The sequence below is a fragment of the Giraffa tippelskirchi genome, chromosome 4 (assembly GCF_054371585.1).
Source record: "Giraffa tippelskirchi isolate mGirTip1 chromosome 4, T2T-mGirTip1v1.2.pri, whole genome shotgun sequence".
Lineage (NCBI taxonomy): Eukaryota > Metazoa > Chordata > Mammalia > Artiodactyla > Giraffidae > Giraffa > Giraffa tippelskirchi.
This window is the reverse complement of record NC_137278.1, coordinates 197,275,227-197,302,233: the sequence shown is the minus strand read 5'-3', so window position 1 is coordinate 197,302,233 and position 27,007 is coordinate 197,275,227. Positions and strand designations below refer to the sequence as shown.

General features: G+C 49.2%; 1 protein-coding gene across 2 annotated transcripts in view; it reads right to left on the bottom strand.

The window, feature by feature from the left end:
• The window catches only part of ANO2 (anoctamin 2), a 328,686-nt gene that overhangs the window by 292,783 nt on the left and 8,896 nt on the right, over positions 1–27,007 (bottom strand). For both annotated transcript variants that reach the window (XM_081587341.1, XM_081587340.1), the window contains 2 exons: positions 25,289–25,473; positions 23,782–24,108 (listed from right to left, as the gene is read on the bottom strand). In XM_081587341.1, the coding sequence (XP_081443467.1) occupies positions 23,782–24,048 (267 nt within the window). In that variant the 5' untranslated portion in view covers positions 24,049–24,108; positions 25,289–25,473. The remainder of the gene's footprint in view (positions 1–23,781; positions 24,109–25,288; positions 25,474–27,007) is intronic.

Here is a 27,007-nt window from a genome sequence, read left to right as displayed (position 1 = left end):
CATTTGAAGTGGTAAAATACTGATTCTAAGTCGACTCTGGGGACGTCCCTGGCAGTCCAGTGGCTAAGACTTTGCCTCCCGATGCCAGGAGTGCAGGTTCAATCCCTGGTTGGGGAACTAAGATCCCACACGCCTCTTGGCCAAAAAAATAAAAGGAAAACAGAAACAATATTGCAACAAATTCAATAAAGGCTTTAAAAATGATCCACATCAAAAAAATCTTAAAATATAAAATAAGTCTATTGTGAAAAAATAAGTACATCTGCTATAATTCCTAGAGCAGCCACTACTAAAACCATACAAGAAATACATCTATAAACAAATTTTGTAGGTCACTCTGAGACCCACTGGACTACAGAAAAGAAGAACTTTACATTTAATTGAAATCCTGATTAGTATTCACTTACGATACTGAAACTCCAACTTAAAGAGATACAGGGAATTAATCTGGCCTAGCAAAGATCTTAAGTGAGCATGAGAAGCTTCGGGGGGAAGCAGAGGGCCTATGAAATGAGCAAATAATTAGAATTGCTCCTCAATCCCATAGTAGAGTAAAAGGAAAGCTCAGTCCCTTCCCCAGACTCGTCATCAAGGCTAGAAACTGGAACTTGAACCTCTAGGGTTTTGAGGGTTTCACCAGTGTTCTTTGAGAAGGGACTCTGATGGAAAAAATAGAGGGGCCTCCTGCTCACCAATTGTGGTGGCAAAAATTCACCTGTGCCTTCATTTTCCCCATCTTTCAAGCCCCATCATTCTAGAAGGTCAGAATGAAGATGAACACAGGAAAACCAAAGATGAGAGGTGATTCACAGAAACCTACGTGGGCTGACAACTGACATTTTGTATGGATGTTGGTGTTGGTGCTGGTGGTGTTGTTTAGTTGCTCAGTTGTGTCTCTTTTGTGACCCCATGGACTATAGTCCACCAGGGTCTTCTGTCCATGAGATTCTCCAGGCAAGAATACTGGAGTAGGTAGCCATGCCCTTCTCCAGGGGATCTTCCTGACCCAGGGATGAAACCCAGGTCTCTTGCATTGCAGACAGATTCTTCACTGTCTGAGCCACCAGGGAAGCCCTTGTAGGATATTACCTGTCTCTAAAGAGAAAAACAAAGAAATTTTCAGAAATAATTCAAGGAATTCTCTCAACTCCCTTATGAAGGGAAACAGTTTCCACCAAGTTAGTGACTGCTGGCAACTGAATCTCAAAGAGATTAAATCCCTTGTCTGAAGCCCCTACTGATGTGGGTGCAGAGAGAAGAGGTAGCAGGGCTTAAAAAAAATCTCGATTAGAAATAATTCAGGAAGAGATCCCCTAAGGAAAAAATTCTGATTGAGATAATCTATGACCTTGAAATCCAAAGAAAATTCTGGCTGGAGATGTAAATTTGGGAGATCTCTTACCATAGAGATGGCAACTGAAATGTTGGAAATAAAGTAAATCATCTTGATAACAACTGTAAAATGAAGCGACTTTCCTGGTGGTTCAGTGGTTAAAAATCTGCCTTACAATGCAAAGGACACTGGTTCAATCCCAGTGTCCAGGGAACTGGTCTGGAACTGGACTTCCATTGGTCAAGGAAGTAAGATCCCACATGCGTCAGAGCAACTAGGCCCATGCTGTAACTATGAAGCCCATGTGCCACAAGTAGAGAGCCTGTGTGCTGCAACAAAAAACCCCACATGATGTAATGAAGATCCCACACACTGCAGCTAAGACCCGACGCTGCCAAAATTAATTTTTAAAAAGCTGTAAAAAGAGAAAAGAAGGGCCTAGAAGTGAACTCTGAAGAAGCTCAACATTTAAAAATCAGATGGAGCAGAATACCCCAGCCAAGACTTGGTAGTGGCCAGGGAGGTAGGAGGAAAACCAAGCAAGTTTGGCATCAGGAAGATGGTGTTTCACAGAGGTCAGCTGTGCTGAATGTGGCTAAAAGGTTAAGGAAGCCGAGACCTGAAACATTTCTGTTGGTTAAGAACCAACTGGAGGATGTAGGTCATCTATCCATGAGCATTTGGAGCAGAGAGATGGGAACAAAGGCAGATTGAAGGAATTTGGCTAAGAGATTAAAATATGGAAATAGTAAGTAAAAATAACCTTGTAAGTGTGAGATAATTATTACAAAATGCAGTGAGTAAGACAATGAGGTATTACAAGCACCCCAAGGTTCATTGTTGTTGTTTAGTCACCAAGTCATGTCTGACCCTTTGCAACCCCAAGGATTGCAGCACACTGGACTGCCCTGTCCAAGGTTCAGAGCAGCACTATTTACAATAGCCAAGACATGGAAACAACCTAAATGTCCATCAACAGAGAAATGGATAAAGATGTGGTACATATATACAATGGAATATTACTCAGCCATAAAAAGAACAAAATAATGCTATTTGCAGCAACATAGACACAACTAGAGATGATCACACTAAGTGAAATAAGTCAGAAAAAGACAAATACCATATGATATCACTTATATGTGGATCTAAAATATGACACAAAGTGAACTTATCTACAAAACAGACTCACAGAGAACAGACTTGTGGTTGCCAAGGAGGAGGGATATAGGGGAGGGAAGAACTGCGAGTTTGGGATGAGCAGATGTAAACTATTATATAGGATGGATAAAGAACAAGGTCCTACCGTATAGCACAGGAAAACTGTATTCAATATCCTGTAATAGTCTGAAGAAGGAAATGGCAACCCACTCCAAACAAGGTCCTACCGCATAGCACAGGAAAACTGTATTCAATATCCTGTAATACTCTGAAGAAGGAAATGGCAACCCACTCCAGTATTCTTGCCTGGAGAATCCCGTGGACGGAGGAGCCTAGTAGGCTACAGTCCACGGGGTCGCAAAGAGTTGGACACGACTGAGCGACTTCACTTTCTTACCCTCAAGAAGTTCACAGTCTACTGGTGTAGACAAAATTGCCAACAAATAACTAAAACCTATTATGTTAAAAAAAAATATCCTGTAATAAACATAATGGAAAATATAAAAAAGAATGTTTATATGTATGTAACCCAGTCACTGTGCTATACAGCAGGGATTGGTACAATACTGTGAATCAACTATACATCAGTAAAAAATTAAGTTAAAAGGTGATAAAATATTATCACAAGGGTAGTCAAACTGACTAATGGAATTGATGACAGTTAACACTGCAGAGCAGTGAAGAAGTGTAGCTCTCTCAATAAATGATGGTGAGTCACTTGAGAAAAAAATAATATTGATTCACACATCATGCCACATACACACAAAAGAATCAGTCTTATGTGGACTGCAGATGGAAATGTGCAGAGTTAACCAATAAAGATAACACTAAACAATGTGCCTGGGATAGGTGATGGTTTCATAAACAGAACACAAAAACCACTAATCACAAACAAAAAAAGATCAATTAATGGAACTAAAATAAAATTAAGAACCTCTGTCCACCAAAATACATAATTAAAGAGTGAAAAGGAAAACTACAGAATGGAAAGAAGATATCTGCAAGACAGATATTCAACACGAGACTGATGCTAAGAATATATGAAGAACTCTTTCAAACCAAGGAGGAAAAGGCAGACCACCCATCTTTCTAAAAAGTCAAAAGATGTATAAAATAGATATCCAATGAGAACCTGCTGTATAGCACAGGGAACTCTACTCAGTGCTCTGTGGGGACCAAAATGGGAAGGAAATTCAAAAAAGAGGGGATATGTGTATACATGTAGCTGATTCACTTTGCTGTACAGTAGAAACTAACACAACACTGTAAAGCAAACAGTGTTCATTGTTGTTCAGTTGCTAAGTCATGTCCGACTCTTTGTGACCTTATGGCCTGTAGCCTACCAGGCACCTCTGTCCAGCAGGATTTCCCAGGCAAGAATATTGGAGTGTGATGCCATTTCCTTCTCCAGGGGAGCTTCCCAACCCAGGGATCAAACCTGTGTCTCCTGTATCAGCAGGTGGACTCTTTACCACCGAGCCACAGGGAAGCCCAAAGTAACTATACTTCCAATCAAAAGACTTGAACAAGCACTTCAGAAAAGAGGACATCCAAGCGGCTGGGGGAAAAAACATATGAAAAGGTTTTCATCTCATTCAACATCAAGGAATACAAATTAAAACCACACTACACACAACATTGTAAATCAACTATACTCCAATAAAAATTAATCTTTTTTAGAAAGGTGATTTACCATTTAAAAAGAAAGCACTGAGAAAAACCATTATACATGTACCAGAAAGGCTAAAATTTAAATGACTGACTTTACCAGGTGATGACAAGTATGTGGAGAAACTAGAACTCTCATACACTAATGGGGATTATAAATTAGTACAAAGTCTCTACTAAAGCTAAACACATACAAATTATATGACCAGCAGTTCTGCTCCTAAGTGTTTGCCCATCAGAAATGCATTCACCAAAAGACTTGTAAAAAAAAGTTCACAGCAACACTGTTCATAATAACCTAAAACAGGAAACAACCCTAACATCCATCCACCACAGAAAGGATAAGTAAACTGTGGTACACTCCAGAAAACAAAATAGATACCATGGAGTAATAAATAAACCACCAGTGACTCCATCTGCAATGCAGGAGACACAGGAGACATAGGTTTGATCCCTGAGTCGGACAGATCCTCTGGAGAAGGAAATGGCAGCCCACTCCAGTATTCCAGCCTGGAGAATCCCATGGACAGAGGAGCCTGGCGGGCTACAGTCCACAGGGTCACAAAGAGTTGGACACAACTAAGCACACAGGCTGGCACCAAAAACATAGACGAACTTCATACACTTAATGTTGAGCAAAAAAGCAAACACAAACTATACACTGGGTGAGTCCATTTACATACAGTTCTGACTCATGTGTGACGCTAGAGGCCAGCACTGTCATGACCTCTGGATGCGGGTCCATGACTGGGCAGAGGCCCAAGGGGCATTTCTTGGGGTGGGGAGAGCTGGAAAGGTTCAAAGTCTTCATCTGGATGGCAGTCACGTGAGTATATCCATGTAGCAAGACATCATCAAGTTGTACGCTTACAATGTGTGCATGCTTCTGATACGTTACACTTCGTAAAGAGCTCCACAAACAGGGAATGCAAAGATCCGTAGGATTCCAGACACGCCTTCCTAAGACCCAGCAGACCCCTAGAGCGACCTGTCTGCAGGACAGTGAGTCCCTTCCCCCTGCGTGGTGGTCGCTGAGGTCATTCATGTGGGTTCCTGTGTTTCTATGTGGCTTGGGTGTGTGTGCCTTCCCTAGGTGGAGCCAGGGGGAACACCTAGCAGCACAAGGGTGTGTGTGTTTCAAGCTGCAGCTGTTTATTTCCCCAGATAAACTTCAAAGCCATCAGCATCTTCTGAGGAAGCCTCCTCACCAGCAACATGTTTGGGAAACTCCACAGCCTCAGCGAGGCGGGGAAGAAGAAACTTGGGCAAGTGGCAGGTCGCCGAAATTCCATTTTTAGTGGTCCTCTCTGCCACTCAAGTTCTAAACAGCTCTTGGGAGCAGCACCCACTCACTCCCCATTCACACCCCTGTGTTGCAATTGACTGATGGGAACCCAGAGCCCTGGGAGGCCAGAGAGGTATCAGACCCCCAATCTTGCCTTGGAGCTCTGGTTCCTGGTCGAGAGCGAGGGAAGACACAGGCAGAGAGGGCTGTGTGATACGCACCCATCCCTGAGCCCCTCCTGGTCACAGGAGAATCCACTTTCCATACCCGACACTCAGCACCCCTCTACAGGGCAGAGCGTGCATGCATGCTAAGTCGTTTCAGTCGCGTCTGACTCTGTGACCCTTCAGACCATAACCTGCCAGGCTCCTCTGTCCATGGGATTCTCCAGGCACGAAGTGGCTGGATAGTCATTTCTTTCTCCAGGGGATCTTCCCCACCCAGGGACCGAATTCAAGTCTCTTATGTCTCCTGCATTTGGAGGTGGGTTCTTTACCACTAGTGCCACCTGGGAAGCCCCTACAGCACAGAGAATGACTGGCAATGCTTTTGTGGACTTGAGAAAGTTCCTGAACGTCTAAAGCCCTCCTTCTGTAAAGTGAGATGAGCAGCAGAGGTAAAGAATCCACCTGCCAATGCAGGAGAAATGGGTTCGATGCCTGATCTGGGAAGATCCCACAAACCACAGAGCAATTAAGCCCATGCACCACAACTACTGAGCCTGTGGTCTGAAGCCCACGCTCTGTGCCAAGAAAAGCCACCTACATGAAAAACCCGGGCACCGAAACTGGAGCATATCCTCCACTCGCCACAGGAGAAAAGCCCGCACAGCAACGAAGACCCAGCACAGCCAAAAATAAATAAAAATAAGATTTAAAAAAAAGAAAGTGAGACAAGCAGGAAAGACACTCAGAGGTCCCTTCCAACTCTTGACTTTCTGAGTCATCAGGGCCGACGATAAAATCAGATAGGAAAAAAAATAAAATAACTCTCCCTTTTCCAAAAGACGTGAGGGAGCATCCACGCTCACTCTGCATTTAACTTGTGGCCCCTGCCATCCTGGTCTGGCCCCCTCCCCGGACAGGAAATGGTCCCGACCCCCTCTTCTGGGGCTCGTTGCTTCCTCTGCTGAGTATTTAATTAGAACTGGCGATGGCTGTTTGGAAAGAGCCGAGGCCAAGAGGGCAGGAAGGCGTCTCCTTGTTCCTGGCCCAGGAGACGTGAGCCGCGGAACAGCTGGGACGGGCTTGGTCTCGGTCGCCCCCCTGCTGGCAGCGCTCGATGGCTTTCCGTGCTCGTCAATTCAGACGTTCTCCTGGGGAGTCCCTGACTTCGCATTGGGTGGGGCCCCTCTCAGCAGGAGAACCAGCTCTCCCCACCCCACTCCCTTCAGAGTCTGCCTTGCTAAGGCTGGAAACCCATGTCTCCAGGTCCAGCAAGCCTGCAGCAGCGGCTGCAAAAGGGACCTGGAGATGTTAGCAAAGCCGGGCAGGAAGTAACAATGAGCAGATTCAACCTGGAAAAATGCAGTCGTTGCATCTGGGGATAAATAACCAGAAACACAAATACTCAGGTGGGAGGGAGAAGCCTGGAACAGGAAGAGGCCAGACGGCACTTGGACAGGAGCTTGCAATGTGATCTAGTGACAAAGAAATTGCTGGGGGATTCGTGGACTGGATGCACGGAGGTGCTACCCCAACAAGAACAAGGAAGGAACAGGGGCGGGACCAGGCAGCTGTTCTCTGCCTCCCTGGAGGCCAGAACTGAGTGGACCACGGGGTGGAGCTGGCAGCAAGAGAAAGTGTTCAAGTCAGACTCTAGAAAGAACCTTGTCACTACGAAGGGTAGGGAGAGATTACCCGAGGAAATGAAGAAATCCCTGTGAAGATGTTTGAAGCACTGGGACACATGAAGCCTGTCCCAGAGTCAGGGGCATGGCCTGGATGACCTTCAGATACTCCCACACAGTTCACTGAGGAACATGGGATTCTGCAGAAAACAGACAGCGGGCCTGCCCGTAGATGCTACAGGAGATAGGAGATGGAGGAACCCAAAACAACTGAAAATACTGAAATTTAAGAGCTGGGGATAGTTACATGACCTGTCCTGAGTGTGAGACCAAGCAGGGAGAAGAGCTGCAGGCAGACCAGAGTCTGCAGACGGCCGGACAACCTGCTCCTTGGGCTCACAGAAGGATGCTCTCCAATCCTCCATTGGCTCCACTGTCTAAGACGGGGCACGCTCAAAATGAGGCCCCCGAGACAAGTCCCCACGCACTTCAGACCCAGCAGGGCCAATCAAACGCACGCCATCTGACCTGTTCCTTCACCAACTGACAGTTGCTCTGGAGGGAGTCAGGTTAGACCTCAAGAAGTACCTGCCTCCTGAGTTTTGAGATAACTGCACAAGCAAGTACAAGAGGCGGTTTCTCATCTCTCTTCCTCTAGTTGGATCACGGGCTAGATTGTGCTTCAAGATACACAGAGCATCGCACTTCTCACTGAAGCCCAGTGAGAAAGGCAGAGGTGTGTCATATTTCCATCAAACCAGAGACAGGGAAGTGCAGGTGTAGACGGCAGATAAATTAGGCTAATTATCACTTTTTAAAAGGGCTCTCTGCAACAACCTACATTAACACACTTACAATGCAATGAGAATTTTTAAAACAGAGGTTCAGTGTAGCAAGCGAGACTTCTAGCTCAGACCAGGGAACACAGATGGATGACCTATCCATGCAAAGGTCCGTCTGATTCCAGGTGAGTCTTCCTGGGGACGGTCAGCCTCCTGGTGTGGTATTTGAAATCAGGTGTTAGCCTTTGGGGCTTCCCTGGTGGCTCAGCAATAAAGAATTCACTTGCAATGCAGGAGATGAGGGTTCAATCCCTAGGTTAGGAAGATCCCCTGGAGAAGGGCAAGGCAAACGACTCCAGTATTCTTGCCTGGAGTATCCCATGGACAGGGAAGCCTGGAAGGCTACAGTCCATGGGGTCACAAAGAGTCAGACATGACTGAAGCGACTTAGCACGCGCACACACACACGTCAGCCCTTGGGTGAGATTTCTGGAGACCCCAGAAAGAAGAAAAGAAAAACGCTTGTTGGAGGAGGCTTCTCCAGGGCATCTGGACCACTGGCAGGTGTTAGAGCCTAACAAGGCGTCCATGAAGCCAGGTCAAGAGAGGACTGAGAATAATTAGGATGGGAGAGTCTGGCTCATTTAGACATGTCAGCCCGGAGGAAAAGACAGGAGTCTTGTAGGGATCTTGGGACCTCAGAGGGAGGAACTAGAACAGCAGCTATGCTGAGCTTCTAACATGTCCCAGGCACTGCTCTCGACACTTGAAGGAATGTTCCCTCATTTAATTATTCATTTCCTTGACAACTATCAGGTACCCCTCAATGGACCACTCGTCTTCAAAACAACTCAAACAGATGAGATGAGAAAACCCAAGTCACAGGGGACATCATACGAGCTGCCCACGGTTATGCATCACTTAGTGGCTGAGCTGGGATTCCAAGCTCACTTGACACCAGAACTTTCTCCTTCAAGAAACCTTCCAGCCCTGCCCCTCCTGGCTCCAGTCCCTGTAGCAAGTCACCTTGGCTGCATGCATTCACATATGTGCGGACAACAGTGTCTATGCAGATAATGTACACCCAAACCACTGCAGGCGGGGGGAGCACCAGTGAACCACAGCCCTTCGGTCCTGGAGGGAAGGATGCTGTGCTTGGGGGAGGAAGACCCCAGCATCTGTCTGGTTCCGCTTGGCTCCAGTCAAGATGAATGACTGAATTCTCTTCCATTTCCTCAGCATCCTAACAACAGGAGGGAATGACTCAGAATGCAAGAGACGGTGAACAGGTTATCCACCCACCAGTCACACGTGCCCACACAAGGAATACGTGCACAACCCTGAGGAATTGTCTGCCTTCTGTGCCCTATGCTGAACACCGACCCCTCTCCGAGTGTGCTGACCGTGCAGACACTCTCCTCTTCATCTCACACCACCACGCGCCCCGGAACACAAGGGATGCTCCATCCCAAATACTGCCTGGCTGTGCGGGCATTAGGCGCTGACATAAGCGGCTTATGAAAGCAGGGGTAAAGGAAAAAGGGGGGCCGTGGTCCTTGAAAAAGGAAAGGGTCACTATGGCGTGATTTCCAGAGTCCTCCATCTGCTGGGGCCCAGTCTGCTACCATCACCTACGTTTTTGATCCTTATTAAAGACGCAGCTGCTGCAAAGTCCGGCTGTCCCAAGGGATTTGAATGAAAGCCCTGAGAGTGGACATGAAGGCAGAGAGTGATGCTCGAACCAGGTGGGAGAAGCCACAGAAGGCAGAGGCTGGGCACCCAAGGTGAGCAGGTCCTGCCCTTATTCCTCCTGATGCCCAAGGGCTGGACAGGGCAGAACACACCCGTGGAGGTCCTCCCAGCCCTGCTCCCGGGGGGCTGACGTGCCACGCAGGCTCACTGTCCGAAGTGACTCCCAACGCCATACTGCCCCACCCTCGCTGGAGTTTGTGCAGAGTCATCCCTCAGCCTCACTCTCCTGGGAACCCCTGCTGCTGCTCACCCCATGTGCTGGTCCAGATCCACCCAGCTGTCTCAGGGGTAAGCCCCAAGCAGGTTGATTCCTGCTGCAAACACAGTAATTAAAAGGTACCTGCAGGGATCCAGCTGTTCCCCATCTCATGATCACCCGCCTCAGCCACTAAGAGGGAAGATGGAGGGGGCAAAACAGGGACAGAGGAAAGGAGAAAACACTCCCAAGTTCACAGGCTCCCAGCTCTTCTCCTGCTCTGGTGGACAACAGTCTCTATGGTGACAACAAGGACTCCTCCTCCCCCTCGCCAAGCTCAGAGGGCAAAAGCATCAGCCCCCCAGAAGTGTGACGGTGCAGTGATGGAGACGTAGACAAAGGGTCTGAATCTTCCCTGGTACTAGCTCTTTGACCTTGACCAAGTAACCTCAGTTTTCTTATCTGAGAAATAAAGGCGGGGATAGTCCACCTGTTACAGGGTCATTACGAGGATTCAGTGAGTGGCTCTACGTGCCCCAGCACAGTAGAAGTATTTGTCATGACTCGTATCTGCAAAAGCAGCATTAAGACACTCAAGGAGGGGGCTTCTCTAAGTGGTTCAGACAGTGAAGAATCTGTCTGCAATGCAGAAGACCCAGGTTCGATCCCTGGGTCAGGAAGATCCCTTGGAGAAGGAAAAGGCAACCTAACCCAGTATTCTTGTCTGGGAAATCCCATGGACAGAGGAGCCTGGCAGGCTACAAAGAGACACAACATGGTGACTAAGCATGCATGCATATATTTGGTCAAATGGTTTTTGACAAGGGTGTCAAGACCATTCAATGGGGAAAAGACAGTCTTTTCAACAAATGGTGCTATAAAAACTGAATAGCCACATGCTAAAGAACGAAGTTGAACCCTTACCTAACTATATGTAATAAAAGATACTCAGGGAGGGACTTCCCTGCGGGTCCAGTGGTTAAGATTCCACGTTCCCAATGCAGGGGGCCCAGGTTCCATTCTTGGTCAGGGAACTAGATCCCAGATGCTACACAGTGCAGCCTAAAAAAACAAAAAACACAAAACAACAACAACAACAAAAGACACTCAGGGAAGGAAGGGTCAGATTCCTGCGGCCCCCGTACAGGCAGGAGAGAACAGACAGTCCTGGCAACTCCGAGAAGGAAATTTCTAGTGACCGGATGAAAGCGAGGTCCCAGAGCCAGAGCAGCCTTGGGGACACAGCCCCGGTCACGCAGACAGTTCCCGACGTACGGTCCATAGGAAACTGTGTCTGCGTGTGTTTCTGAAGGATTTCATAATTGCATCGTGGAGACAAACATCAACAAGTCCACAGCAACGGTAATCATCCAGGCTGTGGGATTTGCCCGAGTGCAGAGCTGGAGGGCGTTGAGAGGAAGAAAGAGGGAGGAACGGGGTGGGTGGGGGGAGACAGGGAGACGCATAACAACCTCTTCCCCAGGCAGGGAGTCAGAACTTTCTAAACTGGGGACCCAAAGGGCAGCCTGGAAGGCCTCAGGTTTACTGTCTGTCTGTCTGTCTGTCTGTGCCTCATTCCCCGGCCCCTGCTTCCTCTCACTCCCTCCTCCCGTGCTCTCCACCCTCCTCTCTGGGTCGGGGGCTCAGAGGGAGATGCGATGGCCAAGGCATTTTCCTCCCCACGGCAGCTACTGCAAAGAAGAAGCAGGAAGGGGCTAGAGCTCAGGTGGGGAGTGGGGAGAGGAAATGCGGGCAGGGTTCCAGGCTGCTGAGAGCGGGGGCAGGGTTCGGGGAAAGGGGGGGGTCCCTCTTCTTGGGAAAGCCTCCCCTGACAACTCCAGCTCCTGGGGACTGGCCCCTCTCCTGAACAACTCTGCAATATGCTATCCTTGCCACATACTATACTTTGAATCAGTTCAGCATACTTGAGTCTCTACTGCGTGTCAGACACTGTGCCAACAAACAAAAAAAGGAATAAAACACGGTCCCGGCTCTCGAAGCCTTCAGTCCATCCGAGAACAAGTGAAGCTCCAAGAGGGTGTGCTAAGTGTTTTGGCCATTTTGCCCAAGTGCAAGGAGCATTAGATTAAGGAAGATACAACAGAACATCAAATAACAGTTTGAAATGGTGAGAAACTGAGTCCCTTTTCAATTATCTTGTAAAGTCTCCACTTGATGTCAATATAGCTTTAACTTATCTGATACTACATAAGTTTCCTTCTCTCTTTTTTAACCTGATATCTCCCCTGGAGCTGGAGAAGACTCTTGAAAGTCCCTTGGACAGCAAGGAGATCAAACCAGTCAATCGTAAAGAAAATCAACCCTGAATATTCACTGAAAGGACTGATGCTGAAGCTGAAACTCCAATACTTTGGCTACCTGATGTAAAGAGCTGACTCATTGGAAAAGACCCTGTTGCTGGGAAAGATCGAGGGCAAGAGGAGAAGGGGGTGACAGAGGGTGAGATGGTTGGATGGCATCACTGACTCAATGGACGTGAGTTTGAGCAAACTCAGGGAGATAGTGAAGAACAGGGAAGCCTGGTGTGCTATAGTTCATGGGGCTGGAGAGTCAGACGTGACTGAGTGACTGAACAACATCAGCAATCTCCCCTGGAGAGAGGCCATCAACCTACCCAACTCACCATCCCCTCACCTGTTGCATATGCAGAACCAAAGACAGGCTTCTCAGCAGGACGCACTGTGAGGAGCTGTGTGTTTCTGATGCCCGAGCAGGCAGCCCCGGGGTACCCTTAGGAGCTGGACAACACACCAGGTCACAATGCTCCTTGCAGAGCCCTCCACAAAAGTCCTTAAAATACTAACATGCTTAATTCCAACATTCAAACCAAGAACAATTTTCACGGAAGAACTCACAGGATAGGCAAAAGAAGATCACCACCAAAACCAACTGCATTTCTTTTTATGGCAGCCAAAAAAAAAAAAAAAGAAATGAAATTGGGTCATTTGTAGAGATGCAGATGGATCCTAGAATCTGTCATACAGTGTGAGGTATTTCAGAAAGCAAAAAACATTGAGGTTTGACGAAAACAACAAAATTCTGTAAAGCAATTATCCTTCAATTAAAAAATAAATTAACTTTAAAAAGAAAGAAAAGGTCAAATATCATATGTAACACATACATGTGGAATCTAGAAACATAGTACAAATGAACCTATTTGTGGATGTAGAGAACAGGCATATGGACACAGCATGGGGATGAGAAGGTGGGTCAAATTGAGAGAGTAGCACTGATGTATATAAACCACTTTGTGTAACCAGACAGCCAACGAAGAGCTGCTGAATAGCACAGGAAGCTCAGCTTGGTGCTCTGTGATGACCCAGAGGGGTGGGATGAGGGAAGTCCAAGAGGGATGGGATATATGTATACATATTCCCTGGTAGCTCAGTCGGTAAAGAATCTGCCTGCAATTCGGGAGACCTGGATTCAATCTCTGGGTTGGGAAGATTCCCTGGAGGAGGGCATGGCAACCTACTCCAGTATTCTTGCCTGGAGAATCCCCAAGGGCAGAGGAGCCTGGCAGGCTGCAGTTCATGGAGTCACAAAGAGTCAGACATGACTGAGCAGCTAAGCACAGCAAATAGCTAACACACTTCATTGAACAGTAGAAACTAATACAACGTTGTAAAGCAGTTATACTCCAATAAAAAAAGAAAAAAAAAAAACAATCGCAATATTAAACAGGACTGGCCAATTCTAAGTTTTCCCACTAACATTCTTCTACTTCTCACCCATTCGCTCTGCCCTCACTGAGTACACACGGACAGCCAAGTGCTAACAGCTGCTAAAGGTTGAAGGAAAAGATATGTAAGAACAATTATAAATTGAGAAAATTGTCTTCATCGGTGCAAATTTTGAGTACACGGAGAAAAGTCTCCATTTTTATTGCAGCCCAGACTGTCAGTCTAAGTCCTAGAGAGCCAGTCCCTTCAGATCTAGCGCTGGAGGATCCCTGATTATGCTCAGTCTCCAGGTCCAAAAAGAAGCCAGCTGGTGGCAGTGCAGGACCTAGAACCCCGGCTTGAGCCACTCAACCCTCTTTCCACTCCACTTCCTTCTTGGGTCCAACCACGTTGTGGATCAAACCACACACTTCCAAATACAACTAGCACAGAAGGGTCAGCTGACATCACAGGTATACTTGGCCCCACCAGGCTCCTGATATCATGCCTCTGCCTCCAACTCCTCGGGAACTTCCTCTGAGCCAGTAAGTCTCCAGGATGCAGCCTGTAAGCCTTCCCATCTGATTTCCCTTCATACAGCAGCCAGGCAGGACAGTCACTGTCTGTCTGAGCTTCTTCTAGGTTTGCGGAGTGATGTTCAGGGATTCATAATCATTTTCTGGGTCTGGAGCCCTAGGACAGTCAGATGGAATCTATGAACCCCTTCTCAGAATGTTTCAGTGTATAAAATAATCATACAGAATAAAGAGAAGACTCATCACACAGGAATCAAAATACTTAAATGTAAATGTCATACACTTACTGCTTTAAGTGAAAAAGTAAGTGTTAGTCACTCAGTTGTGTCTGACTCTTATGACTCCATGGACTGCAGCCTGCCAGGCTCCTTTGTCCATGGAATTCTGCAGGCAAGAATACTGGAGTGGGTTGCCATGCCCTTCTCCAGGGTATGTTCCCAACCCAGGGATCGAACCTGGGTCTCCTGCATTGTAGGCAGATTCTTTACCATCTGAGCCTCCAGGGAAATGTATGATACAGTCATACACATACTGCTTTAACAAGGCATCCAATAGCAAGCCTAGCAGCACATCTAAACCTTGTCATCATTTCAAACTAATGATGAGCATCAGTGCTGACAGAGACTTGTGCAGCCCTTATAAGGGGATATGAAGCTACATGTGACTTCCATTGGTGATAAACTCCCAGGTACTCATAGCAATGTTGGTTCGTGCCTATATCCTTAAGTCAAGTAAATGCTATGTTTTGGGTAAATGTTGGGGCTTCCCAGGTGGTGCTAGTGGTAAAGAACTCGCCTGCCAATGCAGAAGATGCCTGAGACAAGGGAAGATCACCTGGAAGAGGGCATGGCCACCCATTCCAGAGTTCTTGCCTGGAGAATCCCCACAGACAGAGGAGCCTGGTGGGCTACCATCCATGGGGTCACAGAGTCGGATGCAACTGAAGCAATTTAGCATGCATGCACCTAAATGGTGGTGAAAATAAGTGCCACTTTCTACCATTTGAGTTGATGAATCCTATTCAAAAAACCTGTGAGGTTTAAGAACGCTTGATGCTGCCATGTAATCCCAGGGGTCATCAGAGAGAAGGTATGGGGGCAGCATAAGGAGCTGACCAGGAGTACCAGGGAAACCCCATCCACAGTGAGGACAAGGGGACACTTAAGGCTGGTGGCCCAGAACCTTTCTCCCCATCCCTCAAGCCCCAGATACAACCACTGGGCTTCTCCAGACCTCAAAGGCTCAAAGAAGACCCCCACCTCATGCAACACCCATGTCTAAACTTGCACCATCCTCCCCAACACCGCAGCTTGCAGGGGGGCAAATGCCCGCTGGAGATCTGCACGCAGCAGACACAGCCCACTCAGGCGTGCTGGGCCCTAAGCATCTGGGAGTGAGGAGAAGGGAGGCGATTCCGTCCAGAGCTTCCAGGCAAGAGTGAAGCTTCTCCCACCACCAGACCACTGGTCATGCTCCCAGCACTCTCTTCCCTACTCTGTAACTAGACGTTCAGGCCTGATCCTGTGATTCTCTGTAGTCAGGGCTGCTTTCCTTACTAGACCAGAGGCCCTTGTGGCATCAGCTCCAGCCCAGGACATGACACCGAATCAGTAATGTCTGCTGAAGGAGATGCAGGAGAGAGCGGGCAGAGATGGAGCCAGAGATGGAACCTGGTGGGTCTCCTCTGGTCTCTGCTTCCCTTTGGGGCATCTTGACAGCTGGAGTGACCTACCCAAGCAGTCTCTGTTAATGAATATTAGTTTTTAATTACAAACTCTGAAAAAGGAAATTGATGTTCACCCAGGTTTGGAGGACTTGACTTGCTCTCCTTGCTTCTCTCTGAATCTCACCCCCAGGCTGCTTGGGGTCCGTCCCCCAGGAGATCCAGTCCACCCAGGCCTGCCCTGCTCTGCTCAGCTGTGTGGTCCCAGCGGGCAGGGGCTGCTCAGGCTGTTGTGTTTCCTGAAGCTCCCTTGGGGCAGGAAAGAGGCAGGTGAGACGCCCTGGACTCTGATATGCTGCTTCAGGGTGCGGCAAGTGGAACAGGAACACATCTCAAAGCTGGGGGGAAATCAGTGCATTTTGCCCAGTCATTAGAGCAAGTCAACAGCCACCGGACCACTACCCACACCCATGAGAATGCAACAGCATCATCAAGAAACGGAATGGACTGGAGCATCGTTAAATGCCACGTTCGTATCTTCCCTGCTCTCCCTTATAGGCCTTCTTAAGAATGCAAGCCCCTATTCTATTCCTGAGAAGGAAACAGACTAATCTCACAATGGTGTTGATAAGGATGTGGGGACCCGCACCCCATAGAAATATACCACTCACTCATGCCAGTGCCCAACACCCTGCTTAGGGACTGGAGGCAGAGCGGTGGACAGGAAGACCTCCAGGTCACCCTAGAAAAGCAAGCAGCAAGGTTTTCCCGAGAATCAGGGAATCTCCCACACCCTACTTCTCCCAGCAAAGCAAAATGATACAGGCAAGAGAGAAGAAAACGCAGGTCTGAGGGTCTCATCTGCAAGGCTGTGGATGGATACCACATAAGAAGAAAGGCAGCAGTTTCATACTGTTGCCCCACCACTGTCCAAAAGCCTAAGAGGACAGGGGTTCTCATCAGTTATTTAATCAGATGTATAAAAACTCTTCCCGAAAAAGGTAATGGTTTAGTCACTAAGTCGTGTCCAACTCTTGCAACCCAATGAACTGCAGCCCGCCCAGGCTCCTCTGTCCATGGGAATTCCCAGCCAAGAATACTGGAGTGGGTTGCCATTTCCTTCTCCAGAGGATCTTCCTGACCCAAGGATCGAACCCAGGTCTCAAGCATTGCAGGCAGTCTCCTGCATTGTAGGCAGATTCTTCATGCAAGAAAGGGGTGATGACAGAGGTCAGGTCAAGAAACAGTAATCTCTGGTTTGAAGAGAGTGAGGCAGCATTTGCTTTTCCCAGCCTGCCAGCTTCTCCCCTAAATGAGCCCCACTGGGAGGGGCTAAATGAGCCCCAGAGGTCCCCTAGACGACTCCTTTTGACTCAGCACAATAATCTGGGTTGAATTGTCAGGTGTCAGGGCCGCAGGGCAAAGAGTCAGGTATCAGAGACATCCTTTGTCTTGAGGGGAGGTGATCTCTCCGTAGAGACAGAGAGGCTTGGTTATTCCTGGGTTCCCACCTGACACCAGCTCAGAGAGAAGGGCTCTGCCTCCTGAGTGAACCTGCAGGCCTCCGGGCTGGCACTCTGCCCCCCATGACTGACACTGCCAAAAGCAGCCTGTAGATCTGCTAGAGAAGCCAGACCACGTGGTATAAAGGCAGCTTCTGCTAGGGGTCCTAGGGGTGCCCTAATCCCAGGAAAGCCAGTGCCAAGCAAGGGGGCACCTGGTCTCCCTGTCCATGCTCCCTCTCCATTCCCAGTTGGGAAGATCAGCTGCCCACAGAGATGAAGTTTGGGGCCACACCTGCTGGAATTCCAAGGCCTGTGGGTTGGGAGAAAGTCTCTGCACCATTGTGTAAACATGACCTCCGGGCCCATCAAGGGCATTGCATGCTGTCCTGGCTCTGGGCTTGCCCATCACCTAGATACCCCCTGGTGCCACCCAAGCATCCGAGTCTCTCCCTCTGTCCCTCTGGCTCTCTGGGTCGGGGCAGGAGGTCTAGGGGAGCACAAGAGGAGGTGGGGGTCACAGGAGGCCTTGTTCAGCCCATCCACTCTACAGCCTGTCTGGAGGCTCAAGGCTGGGTAAGTCCCCTAACTGCTTGCATTCATTCACCTCCCACTCGAATGCAGTGATTTTAATGCTCAACTCCAAAGGGAGGCCCACATTTATCAGAACTGGCAATGAGGTTGCAGGGGTCTCTGTCACCCAGAGGCATCTCCAGCAAAGTCTTTAGATGGAATTCTAATCAAATGGCCAAACATAAGAAAATATAGAGTGAACCATGGCTTAGTCATCCAATAAATACTAAATAGTCTTTAAAATACAAACATGGATCGAACCTAGAATGGTGTTCTGTTTCATATATGATAATATATATGTTTCAATGCTATTCTCTCAGAACGTCCCATCCTCACCTTCTCCCTCAGAGTCCATAAGACTGTTCTATGCATCTGTGTCTCTTATTCTGTCTTGCATGTAGGGTTATCGTTACCATCTTTCAAATTCCATATATATGCATTAGCATACTGTATTGGTGTTTTTCTTTCTGGCTTACTTCACTCTGTATAATGGGCTCCAGTTTCATCCATCTCAATAGAACTGATTCAAATGTATTCTTTAATAAATTTATCGAAAAAAAAAATACAAACATGGACCTTGTCAATACATGACAATATGTACACACAATGAAAGGTGAAACACCAAACAAGGTACACACTAGTTCTCCTGTCTGAAGCACGCCCAGATATCAAACAGGGTTGAAATGAAGTCCACGATACTTGATCCATTAGAGTTTGGTGGCCACAAAGTTTTTCTGATCTGTAAGGCTAAGTGCATATTTTTCATAGGTCTCCAATAGGAAATCCATTTCCTCTCCATTTGCCTTAAAATCAAAGCAAAACTAGAGCCTAAAAGGCCATCCAGCCCAGGAGAGGAGGGACAGTCTAGAAGGTGGGGCCACTGCACCTGCTCTCCAAACAGCCACCAGGTGCAGCCGGGCAGTGTCCCTGCCCCATGAGGGACCAGTTCCAAACTGCTGCTCACAGCCAGAGGCTGGGCATCCCGACCCAGAGAGCAACTCAGACCCCAACAGGCCCCCAGAAAGTTGTTCAGACCCTCATGGTCTCCACCTCTAACCAGGGTTTAGCACCAACTTGACCTAGGGGCGAGGGGAAGGGGTGGAGAAGAGCATGGGGCACGAGCCCTGAAGGAGGTCACAATTCATTCACAACCTTGTTGGGTGACAACCTGGGTGCCAATTATCATTAGGGGCAAGGTAAACAAGCGCTCATCTGTTAGAAAAAAGGAATTAGACGCCTGTGCACCAGGGAATACTTTGGCCACCTGATGCAAAGAGCCAACGCATTGGAAAAGACCCTGATGCTGGGAAAGACTGAAGGCAGGAGGAGAAGGGGGTGATAGAGGATGAGATGGTTGGATGGCATCACCAACTCAATGGACATGAGTTTGAGCAAACTCCAGGAGATGGTGGAAGACAAAGGAGCCTGGCGTGCTGCAGTCTGTGGGGTCACAAAGAGTCGACACCACCTGGCAACTAAACAATAACAACACTAATGAATGGTCTGAAAAATACAGTGCTAAGAGAAAAAAGGAGGGAACAGAATGGGTAAAGACAGAGTGCCACTATGCAAATTAAAAATGCATACAAGTCAAAGAAACTGTCACCACCAAGAGGGTGGTGAGCCTAAGGAGATATGACAGTAAATACGATGTGGGATCTGGGCTGGGATCCTGGAGGACAAAAAGGGAGAAGGTAAAAACCAGAGGACTCTGAACAGAGAAGGGATTTGAGTTAATGACAGTGTATCAATAATGGCTCATTAATTGTGATAAATGTATCATATTGATAATAGAGGAAACTAGAGTGTGGGATGGGGACCTCTCTGTCCAATTTTTCTGAAAATGTAAAACTGTTTTATACACTATTGATACAAGTTATAAAACAGATGACTGATGAGAACCTAAAGTATAGCACAGGTAACTCTACTCAGTGCTCTATGGTGACCTAAATGGGAAGGAAATTCAAAAAAGAGGGAACATATGTATATGCATGGCTGATTCACTTTGCTGTATAGCATAAACTAACACAAAATTGTAAAGCAATTATACTCCAATACAAATAAATTTTTAAAAAGCTGTTCTAAACAATAATGTCTTTTTTTAAAAGAAAAAAATGCACAAAGCAAAAGCAACACTATACGTTTCCCAGAAACACCAAGCATTGGAATGACGGCCTTTGCGGGCAGCAGGCAGTGAACAGGGAAGGGTAAGGGGATTAAAAGAAATCACAAGGAGTACAGGCACCAAGGTGGCTGCAGGCCTTGGGATCCAGGGCCAGCCCCGCAGGCCTGATGTAGGACTGCAATGAGGGAGAAGGTTGACATGAAAGCCCTTCCCCTGTCCCCAAGGGAGCAAGGAGATCACACCAGTCGATCCTAAAGGAAATCAACCCTGAATGTTCATGGGAAGGACTGACGCTGAAGCTGAAGCTTCAATACTTTGCCCACCTGATGCAAAGAGCTGACTCATTGGAAAAGACCCTGATACTGGGAAAGATTGAGGGCAGGAGAAGGGAGCGACAGAGGATGAGATGGTTGGATGGCATCACCGACTCAATGAACATGAGTTTGAGCAAACTCCATGAGATGGTGAAGGACAGGGAAGCCTGGCGTGCTGCAGTCCATGGGGTCATAAAGAGTAGGACATAACTTAGCAACTGAACAACAACAACCCCTGTTCCCAGCAAGGGCGAGAAGGCAGTGGTGGTACCCCAACCCTATACATACACCTGTGAGGTCTCAGGAATAGTCCTTCCTCTTCTCAGGGTCTAGAATCAGGCTACTCAGAGGGTCAGGGGCTCAAGACCAGGGTACCCCCTCCTCCAATGGCAGCTGTGGCAGGAACCCCTGTCTCTTGTGAGTCTGAGTGTCGGTTGGTGTTAGGACTATAGACTCTGGGTTTTACCTTTATATAAATAAATAAGTCACAAGAAGGACCTTTGCACACCAATGATAATAATGCACCATAACTGAGAACTGTGATGAACTTAGCTCTGCATCAGGGGTACCCAAACGCATAACTTTGCAAAAGAGAAGGAGGGGGAAAAAAATAAAGCAAAACACTGCAAGAGAGAGGTCAGGATGGCTACATGAGTGGTAGAGGTTCTGATGACAGAAGGGACTTGGGGGAGGCTGAGTAGCTTGGAAAGGCCCTGAGAAAGAAAAGTTCAATAGACCTGAAGCCAGGGTAGGGGCCAGGAGGGAAGCACTCTTAGTGAGTACACAGCAGGGGCAACAGTCCAGGACACACTCCACCTGACCCCAGTCAGAGGCACCAAGCGAGCTCTGTGTTTCCAAAGGTGAAGGCCAGCACACCCACAGCAGGGGAGCCCCAAGCAGCCCCTGAACACTCGTCAGTCCTAAGAGCTAGCTCCGGGCCCTCCTAATTCCCAGCTGAAGCCAGCAAAATCCAATAGCAACCAAAATAAAATACGTTGGGGGGCAGCAAAGATGACAGCCACACTAAAAGCAGTGCAGTTACATTTGAATTTCAGATTAGCCACAAATAATATTTGAGTAAAAGTATGTCCCTAATGGGGCTTCCCCAGTGGCTCAGTGGCAAAGAACCTGCCTGCCAATGCAGGAGACACAGGCTTGATTCCTGGGTCAGGAAGACCCCTTGAAGAAAGAAATGGCAATCCACTCTGGTATTCTTGCCTGGGGAATCCCATGGACAGAGGAGCCTGGCAGGCTACAGTTCATGGGGTCACAAAAGAGTCAGACACAACTTAGCAATTAGACACAATAAATATCCTCAATATTGCATGGGACATACTTCTGCTAAAAAAAAAAAAAAATTTGTTTTTTATCTGAATTCAAATTTAACTAGGTAGCTTGAATCTTTATTTGCTGAATCCGGCAACTCTCAATAATAACAATAGCAGTTAACACTGACTTGTTACACCTTCAGATACTTCTAGTTGTCAGGTTTCTTCTTCATCACAACCCAGTGAAGACGGTATTGTTATTCCCTTTTTACAGACAAAGAAACTGGGCTTCCAAAGGATCAAGCCACTTGCCCAAGGTCATGAGGCTGACAGATGCCTGGCCTGGGATGTGGACATCTGTGTTCAGACTCCAGAATCCACCTCTGGGGCAGGTTGTTGTCTCCCAGCTCAGCAGGGGCACAAGGCCCAGGCCTCTGCTGCCTGAGCCTCCCTGACTCCCTGACACAAAGAGAAGGCGCAGCCTCCCACAGCGGTGATGCCAAGGGCTCCTTGCACAGCTCTCAAAACATGCCTCAAGAAACCTTCCCACCGGATCCCAGTCAGAGGCACCAAGCATGCTCTGGGTTTCCAAAGGTAAAGGTCAGCATGCCCCACATCAGGGGAGCCCCAAAGCAGCCTTTAAAGAGCACACTGGCCCTCCACTGGTGCAAAGAAAAACGCTAGAAGGGGCTCCTGGTTTAAGAGTGGATAAGCAGCACAGGTCAGCACAGCCAGGGTCAGAGCTGGATCACACGCCATCCTGCCTGGGGACAGCAAAATGGATGAATGACCTCTGGGGATGTCCCCTCCCCTTTGGGGATGGCGTTAATGTGAAACTTACAAAACAGGTATCTGATGAGAATGTCACCCCATCCTTCAGCATGACACCCTTTTCTATAATCATGAGTATTTACTGAGCACCTACTGTGTACCAGACACTGTGCTAGATGTTTTCATCAGCCTGTCTAACAATGGGGCACGTAGAACTACAATCCTGCAGAGTGTCTATTTGCAAATGAGGAACCTAAGACTTGGGGAAGTCATTTATTCAACTAACACTAGTTAAGCTCCTATTTATGCCAGACTTTTTCCAAGGTGCTCGAGATGCAGCAGTGAACCAAACAAGACCCCTGCCTTCATGGAGCTGGGAGGGGCAGAGATAAAAAAAATAAATCTACCATGCTATTTCAGGTGCTAAGTATAATGAAGAAAAGTTAAGCAGGGTCAAGGTACAGAATGATAGGGGTGGGAGGTACTTTATCTAAGACAGTCAGGGAAGATGTCTGGAAGGAGGTAATATTGAAGCAGAGGCCTGAAGTGAGGGGCTGAGCATGTGCAGGTCTGAGGAAGGGTGACCGAAGCAGAGATGACAATCCATGCAAAGACCCTGAGGTAAGAGTGACCAAGACACAACCGAGATAAGGCCAGTGGACTGGAGCCAGCACCGGAGAGTGGGAGGGGTAGGAGGTGAGTTTGGAGGGGATGGCAAGGGCCAGTCATCTTTAAAGGATCGTGTGGTATGAAGAAATGGATGGAGAAGTGAGTGAAGAAATGGATGGAAGGATGGATGGATGAATGGATGGATGGATGGAAGGATGAATGGAGGAATGGACAGACAGACGGAGAGACAAATGTGTAGATAAATGGATTTATCTGATCAGAGGTCAGAATACAGATAGCTTACAAGTTGATAAAATGTGTCTGATGTTCAATTTCCAAATAACCAACTCCCTGAGAGTCCCAGGCAAGGACTTTTCTTAATAATGTAAGTCTCCTAGACAGAAACTTCAATCCAAAGCGCAACAGGCAAATCAAGTCTTCATTCCAGGGAAAGCATTACAAAGGCCACAGGATGGCGAGCCAGGAAGAAGTGCCTTGCCTTCTATCTCTAACTTCTGTCTTGATCTCTAAGCCAACTTCCAGATGGGCACAGACCACCAGCACCAGGGGCCCCACCAGCCCCTGGGATCCCAGAACTCTTCCTCAAGTTCTTGAGCAAGAAAATCTGGTTTGCCCACCAGAAAAAAAAAAAAAAAAAAAGCATGCCAGACGCCAGAACAGAGGCAAAGGCGTCCTGCACGTTACCCGATGGCCAGGAACCCAGCCCAGCACAGCCATGGCACCCCAGACCATCGGCCACCTGCCCAACCTCACCTCCAAGTCCTTCTCCAGCTCCAGCCCGGCCTCCATCAGGTTGTGCTCAAAGTCCTCTCGCTGCTCCTTCCTCTCCTCCTCCAGGGCGTCGAGTGGCCCCAGCTCGATGTCACCAGGAGCCCCCGCCTGGGGGTCCTTGCCCGTCTCGCCATTGGAGACGATAGCCAGCGAGTGGCCGGGGGAGCCGTGGCCGGGGTGTGCCCCGCGTTTCCGGTAGTGGTAGGCGAGCACGTAGTCCACCTTCCTCTGGTTGTCATGGAAGTGCATGCGGCTCACGCGGGCCTCTGAGGACACCGGCTCGCTGGCCTCCAAGTAGTTGTTGATGACCTGGCCGGAGAAGAGGGGACGCGGAGCGGCGTCATCCAGTGAGGGAGGAGCGAGAGGCGCGGGAGGCTGACCTGGCGCTCTGGGACGCGGGAGGGGGACGAGGAGGCCAGGCCCTCACCGCGAAAGAACAGAGAGGCCCGAGTTCATCCGCCACGGCCGCCACTCCTCCGCCCCAGCACCGGGTCTAGCCCCGGCCCACAGATGCAGCACGCACACACGCTCACGCACACACACGCACACGCAGCGTGAACCCCGCGCATCCCACCTCCCACCTCCCTCAGCGCACCAAGCCCCATTCCGGCACATGCGCACAGTCGGGCTCTCGGCCTCACACTGGCACACGATGTGCACACCTGAGTCACCCGCGCGCGCTCTGACACGCAGATGCCCCCGCACGCACCACGACACCCCTACCTCCTCACAGAGCTACAGGCCCACCTGCAAACACACCGTACTCACCGGCAGGTTCTCTGGATCCATTGGAACAAAGGCTGATTTCTAGCCGCCTGGCCCACCCTACTCCCACCCCACGGGGGATTCACTGTCCACTCTGCGCCTCACAGCACCACATCCTCCTCTACCCGCTCGCCGTCCTCCCCAGCCACTGGTGAGGACCCTGCCAGAGAGGCTGCGGTCCACTCCCGTCTGCTCCCAGAGGCGACGGGGAGGTTGAAACGAGGAGGAGAAAACTAGGTGGAGCCGGGGGAGAGACCTGCCTCCCGCTTTGGGTGTTTCCCTGTTTATTAGGTTTGATACCCAGCTGCCTCCGCAGCCACCTGAGAGGTCACCTGGGCAACCAGATGAAGCACCAGGCACAGGGGAGAGCCTCAGAGGCGCCCCAGCTGAGGTCTGGCTCCTCAGACCTGAGGGAGGGGGACCGAGGAGCCTGCAGGCCAACCCAGCTGAGGTCTGGCTCCTCAGACCTGAGGGAGGGCGGTCAGGGAGCCTGCAGGCCAATGGGCGGGGCCACCGGGCCTCTTACACCTCTGTCTTCCCCATCCTCCTCTGCCCAGGGGACCCAGTGCCATTGGGACAGCGTGCCATCCCGTCTTGGAGAGACAGGAGATGAAGGGGGCCTAACAGAAACTCCGCCCCCACACACAAACTCGCAACACACACCTCGTGCCCCTAAGTGGAGGGCGCCCCACAGGCCCACCCAGCCACACGCCCCAGTACTCACAGAGCTGTTGGGGGGGCTCCCTCCGCCAGACGCCTGGCTGGAACCTTGGGGGACACTTCCTTGCAGACGCTGGGCTGGGGGACCTGGCACCTGGAGGCGTTGCTGTCCGTGTTTGGGGCCCTGACTCCCTCTGACCACTGCCCGCGGGCTCAGCCGGCGTGGGGAGCCAGGGAGCAGGGGGACATCTGTGAAAGACAAGGACACAGAGGGACAGCAGCTTCAGGGGATGGGAAAGCATGGACACAGGACCCCGAGCAGCTGAGGCGCTGAGCCCGGGATCCCAGGGCAGCCCTAAGAACACAACCACACCTCCCCACAGCTGCCCACCACCACCCCCAGCCAGTCCTCACAGGCTTAGTTAGCCAGGCTCACGTTGGCCATAGGGGAGGGGGTGGGGTGTTCCCATCACACACACACACACACACACACACACACACACACACACACACATGCGCGCGCGCGCGCGCACACACGGAGCCTAGAGCCACCAGCAGTAGCTCCTTCTGATGATGACTATCATAATCTCTTATGGTTCCCAGACACGAGGAGGGCAGTGCCTGGAGGCAGGGTGGGTGGGGCAATGCCGGAGAGACACCCTGAATTAATGCCAAAGGTTTAGTCTTTAGGGTCCCTCCCAGGGCAGCAAGAGAAGGGAGCACCCTGGCAGCCCCCACACCCCTGAAGAAGAGAGCACGACAGACCAAAAGTGGGCTCAGGGCAGAGGTGATCTCTGGCCCAAGGGCCACCTCCGTGGCCCTTGAGGGGTCTCCACACCCCTGCTGGCCCCCCATGGCCTCAGAGCTGCCCAGTGTCTCCCTCCCCCCACACCCCAGAGCAGCCCTTCCGGGCACTCGGACTGACACCTTGGCCCTGCCCCAAACTGACTCTGCGGTCTCTGAGCCTGCTTCTTCAACTATAAAAGGAGGACACTCCCCTAAACTTGCAGGATTGTAGTGAAAATGAGAATGAGAGATACACATACAAAGCACCTGGACAGTCATTAGCCTGCAGGTATGCAATAAAAAGTGGTTATGATCATTGTTTTATTCTTTTCATTTTAAACTTCTTGTGAGCAGAAATCACACCTTATACATCCAGCCGGTAGCTCAGTCAGTAAAGAATCTGCCTGCAGTGCAGGATACCTGGACTCGTTCCCTGGGTCAGGAAGATACCCTGGAGATGGGAATGACAACCTACTCCAGTATTCTTGCCTGGAAAATCCTATGGCCAGAGGAGCCTGGTGGGCTACAGCCCATGGGGTCTCAAGAGTCTGACCCCATGGTCCAACTTAAAGACTAAACAGACAAACGGAGTTAAACATTAAATGTTGAACTTAACAGACGAGTTAACGACTAACCACAACCTAGCCCTTAGCACCTGCTGAATGAAGGAATGAATGAATGGATCAAAGGCAGCTATTCCCAGTCACTTTGAGCTTCTGGTCAGTTACTGGGTTGAGGAGCAGCCCCGTACACGTGCCCAGGTCTCTGCTGGGCAGTTTCGCGAGGACTGGAACTTGGGTCCCTACGCTTGAGAAAAGTATCAATATCATCAGTTTGTGAAGATACTGATGATGTGCAGGAAACACAGTTACAGCCGGCAAGTAAAGATTCCATAATTTGTTTCTAGACTGTGGGCTTTGGTCTATATTGAGGGAACCAGAAAGGTGGAAAGTCAAAGTAGCTTCAGGAAGGGTAAAAAGCCTGAATCTGAGTCTTG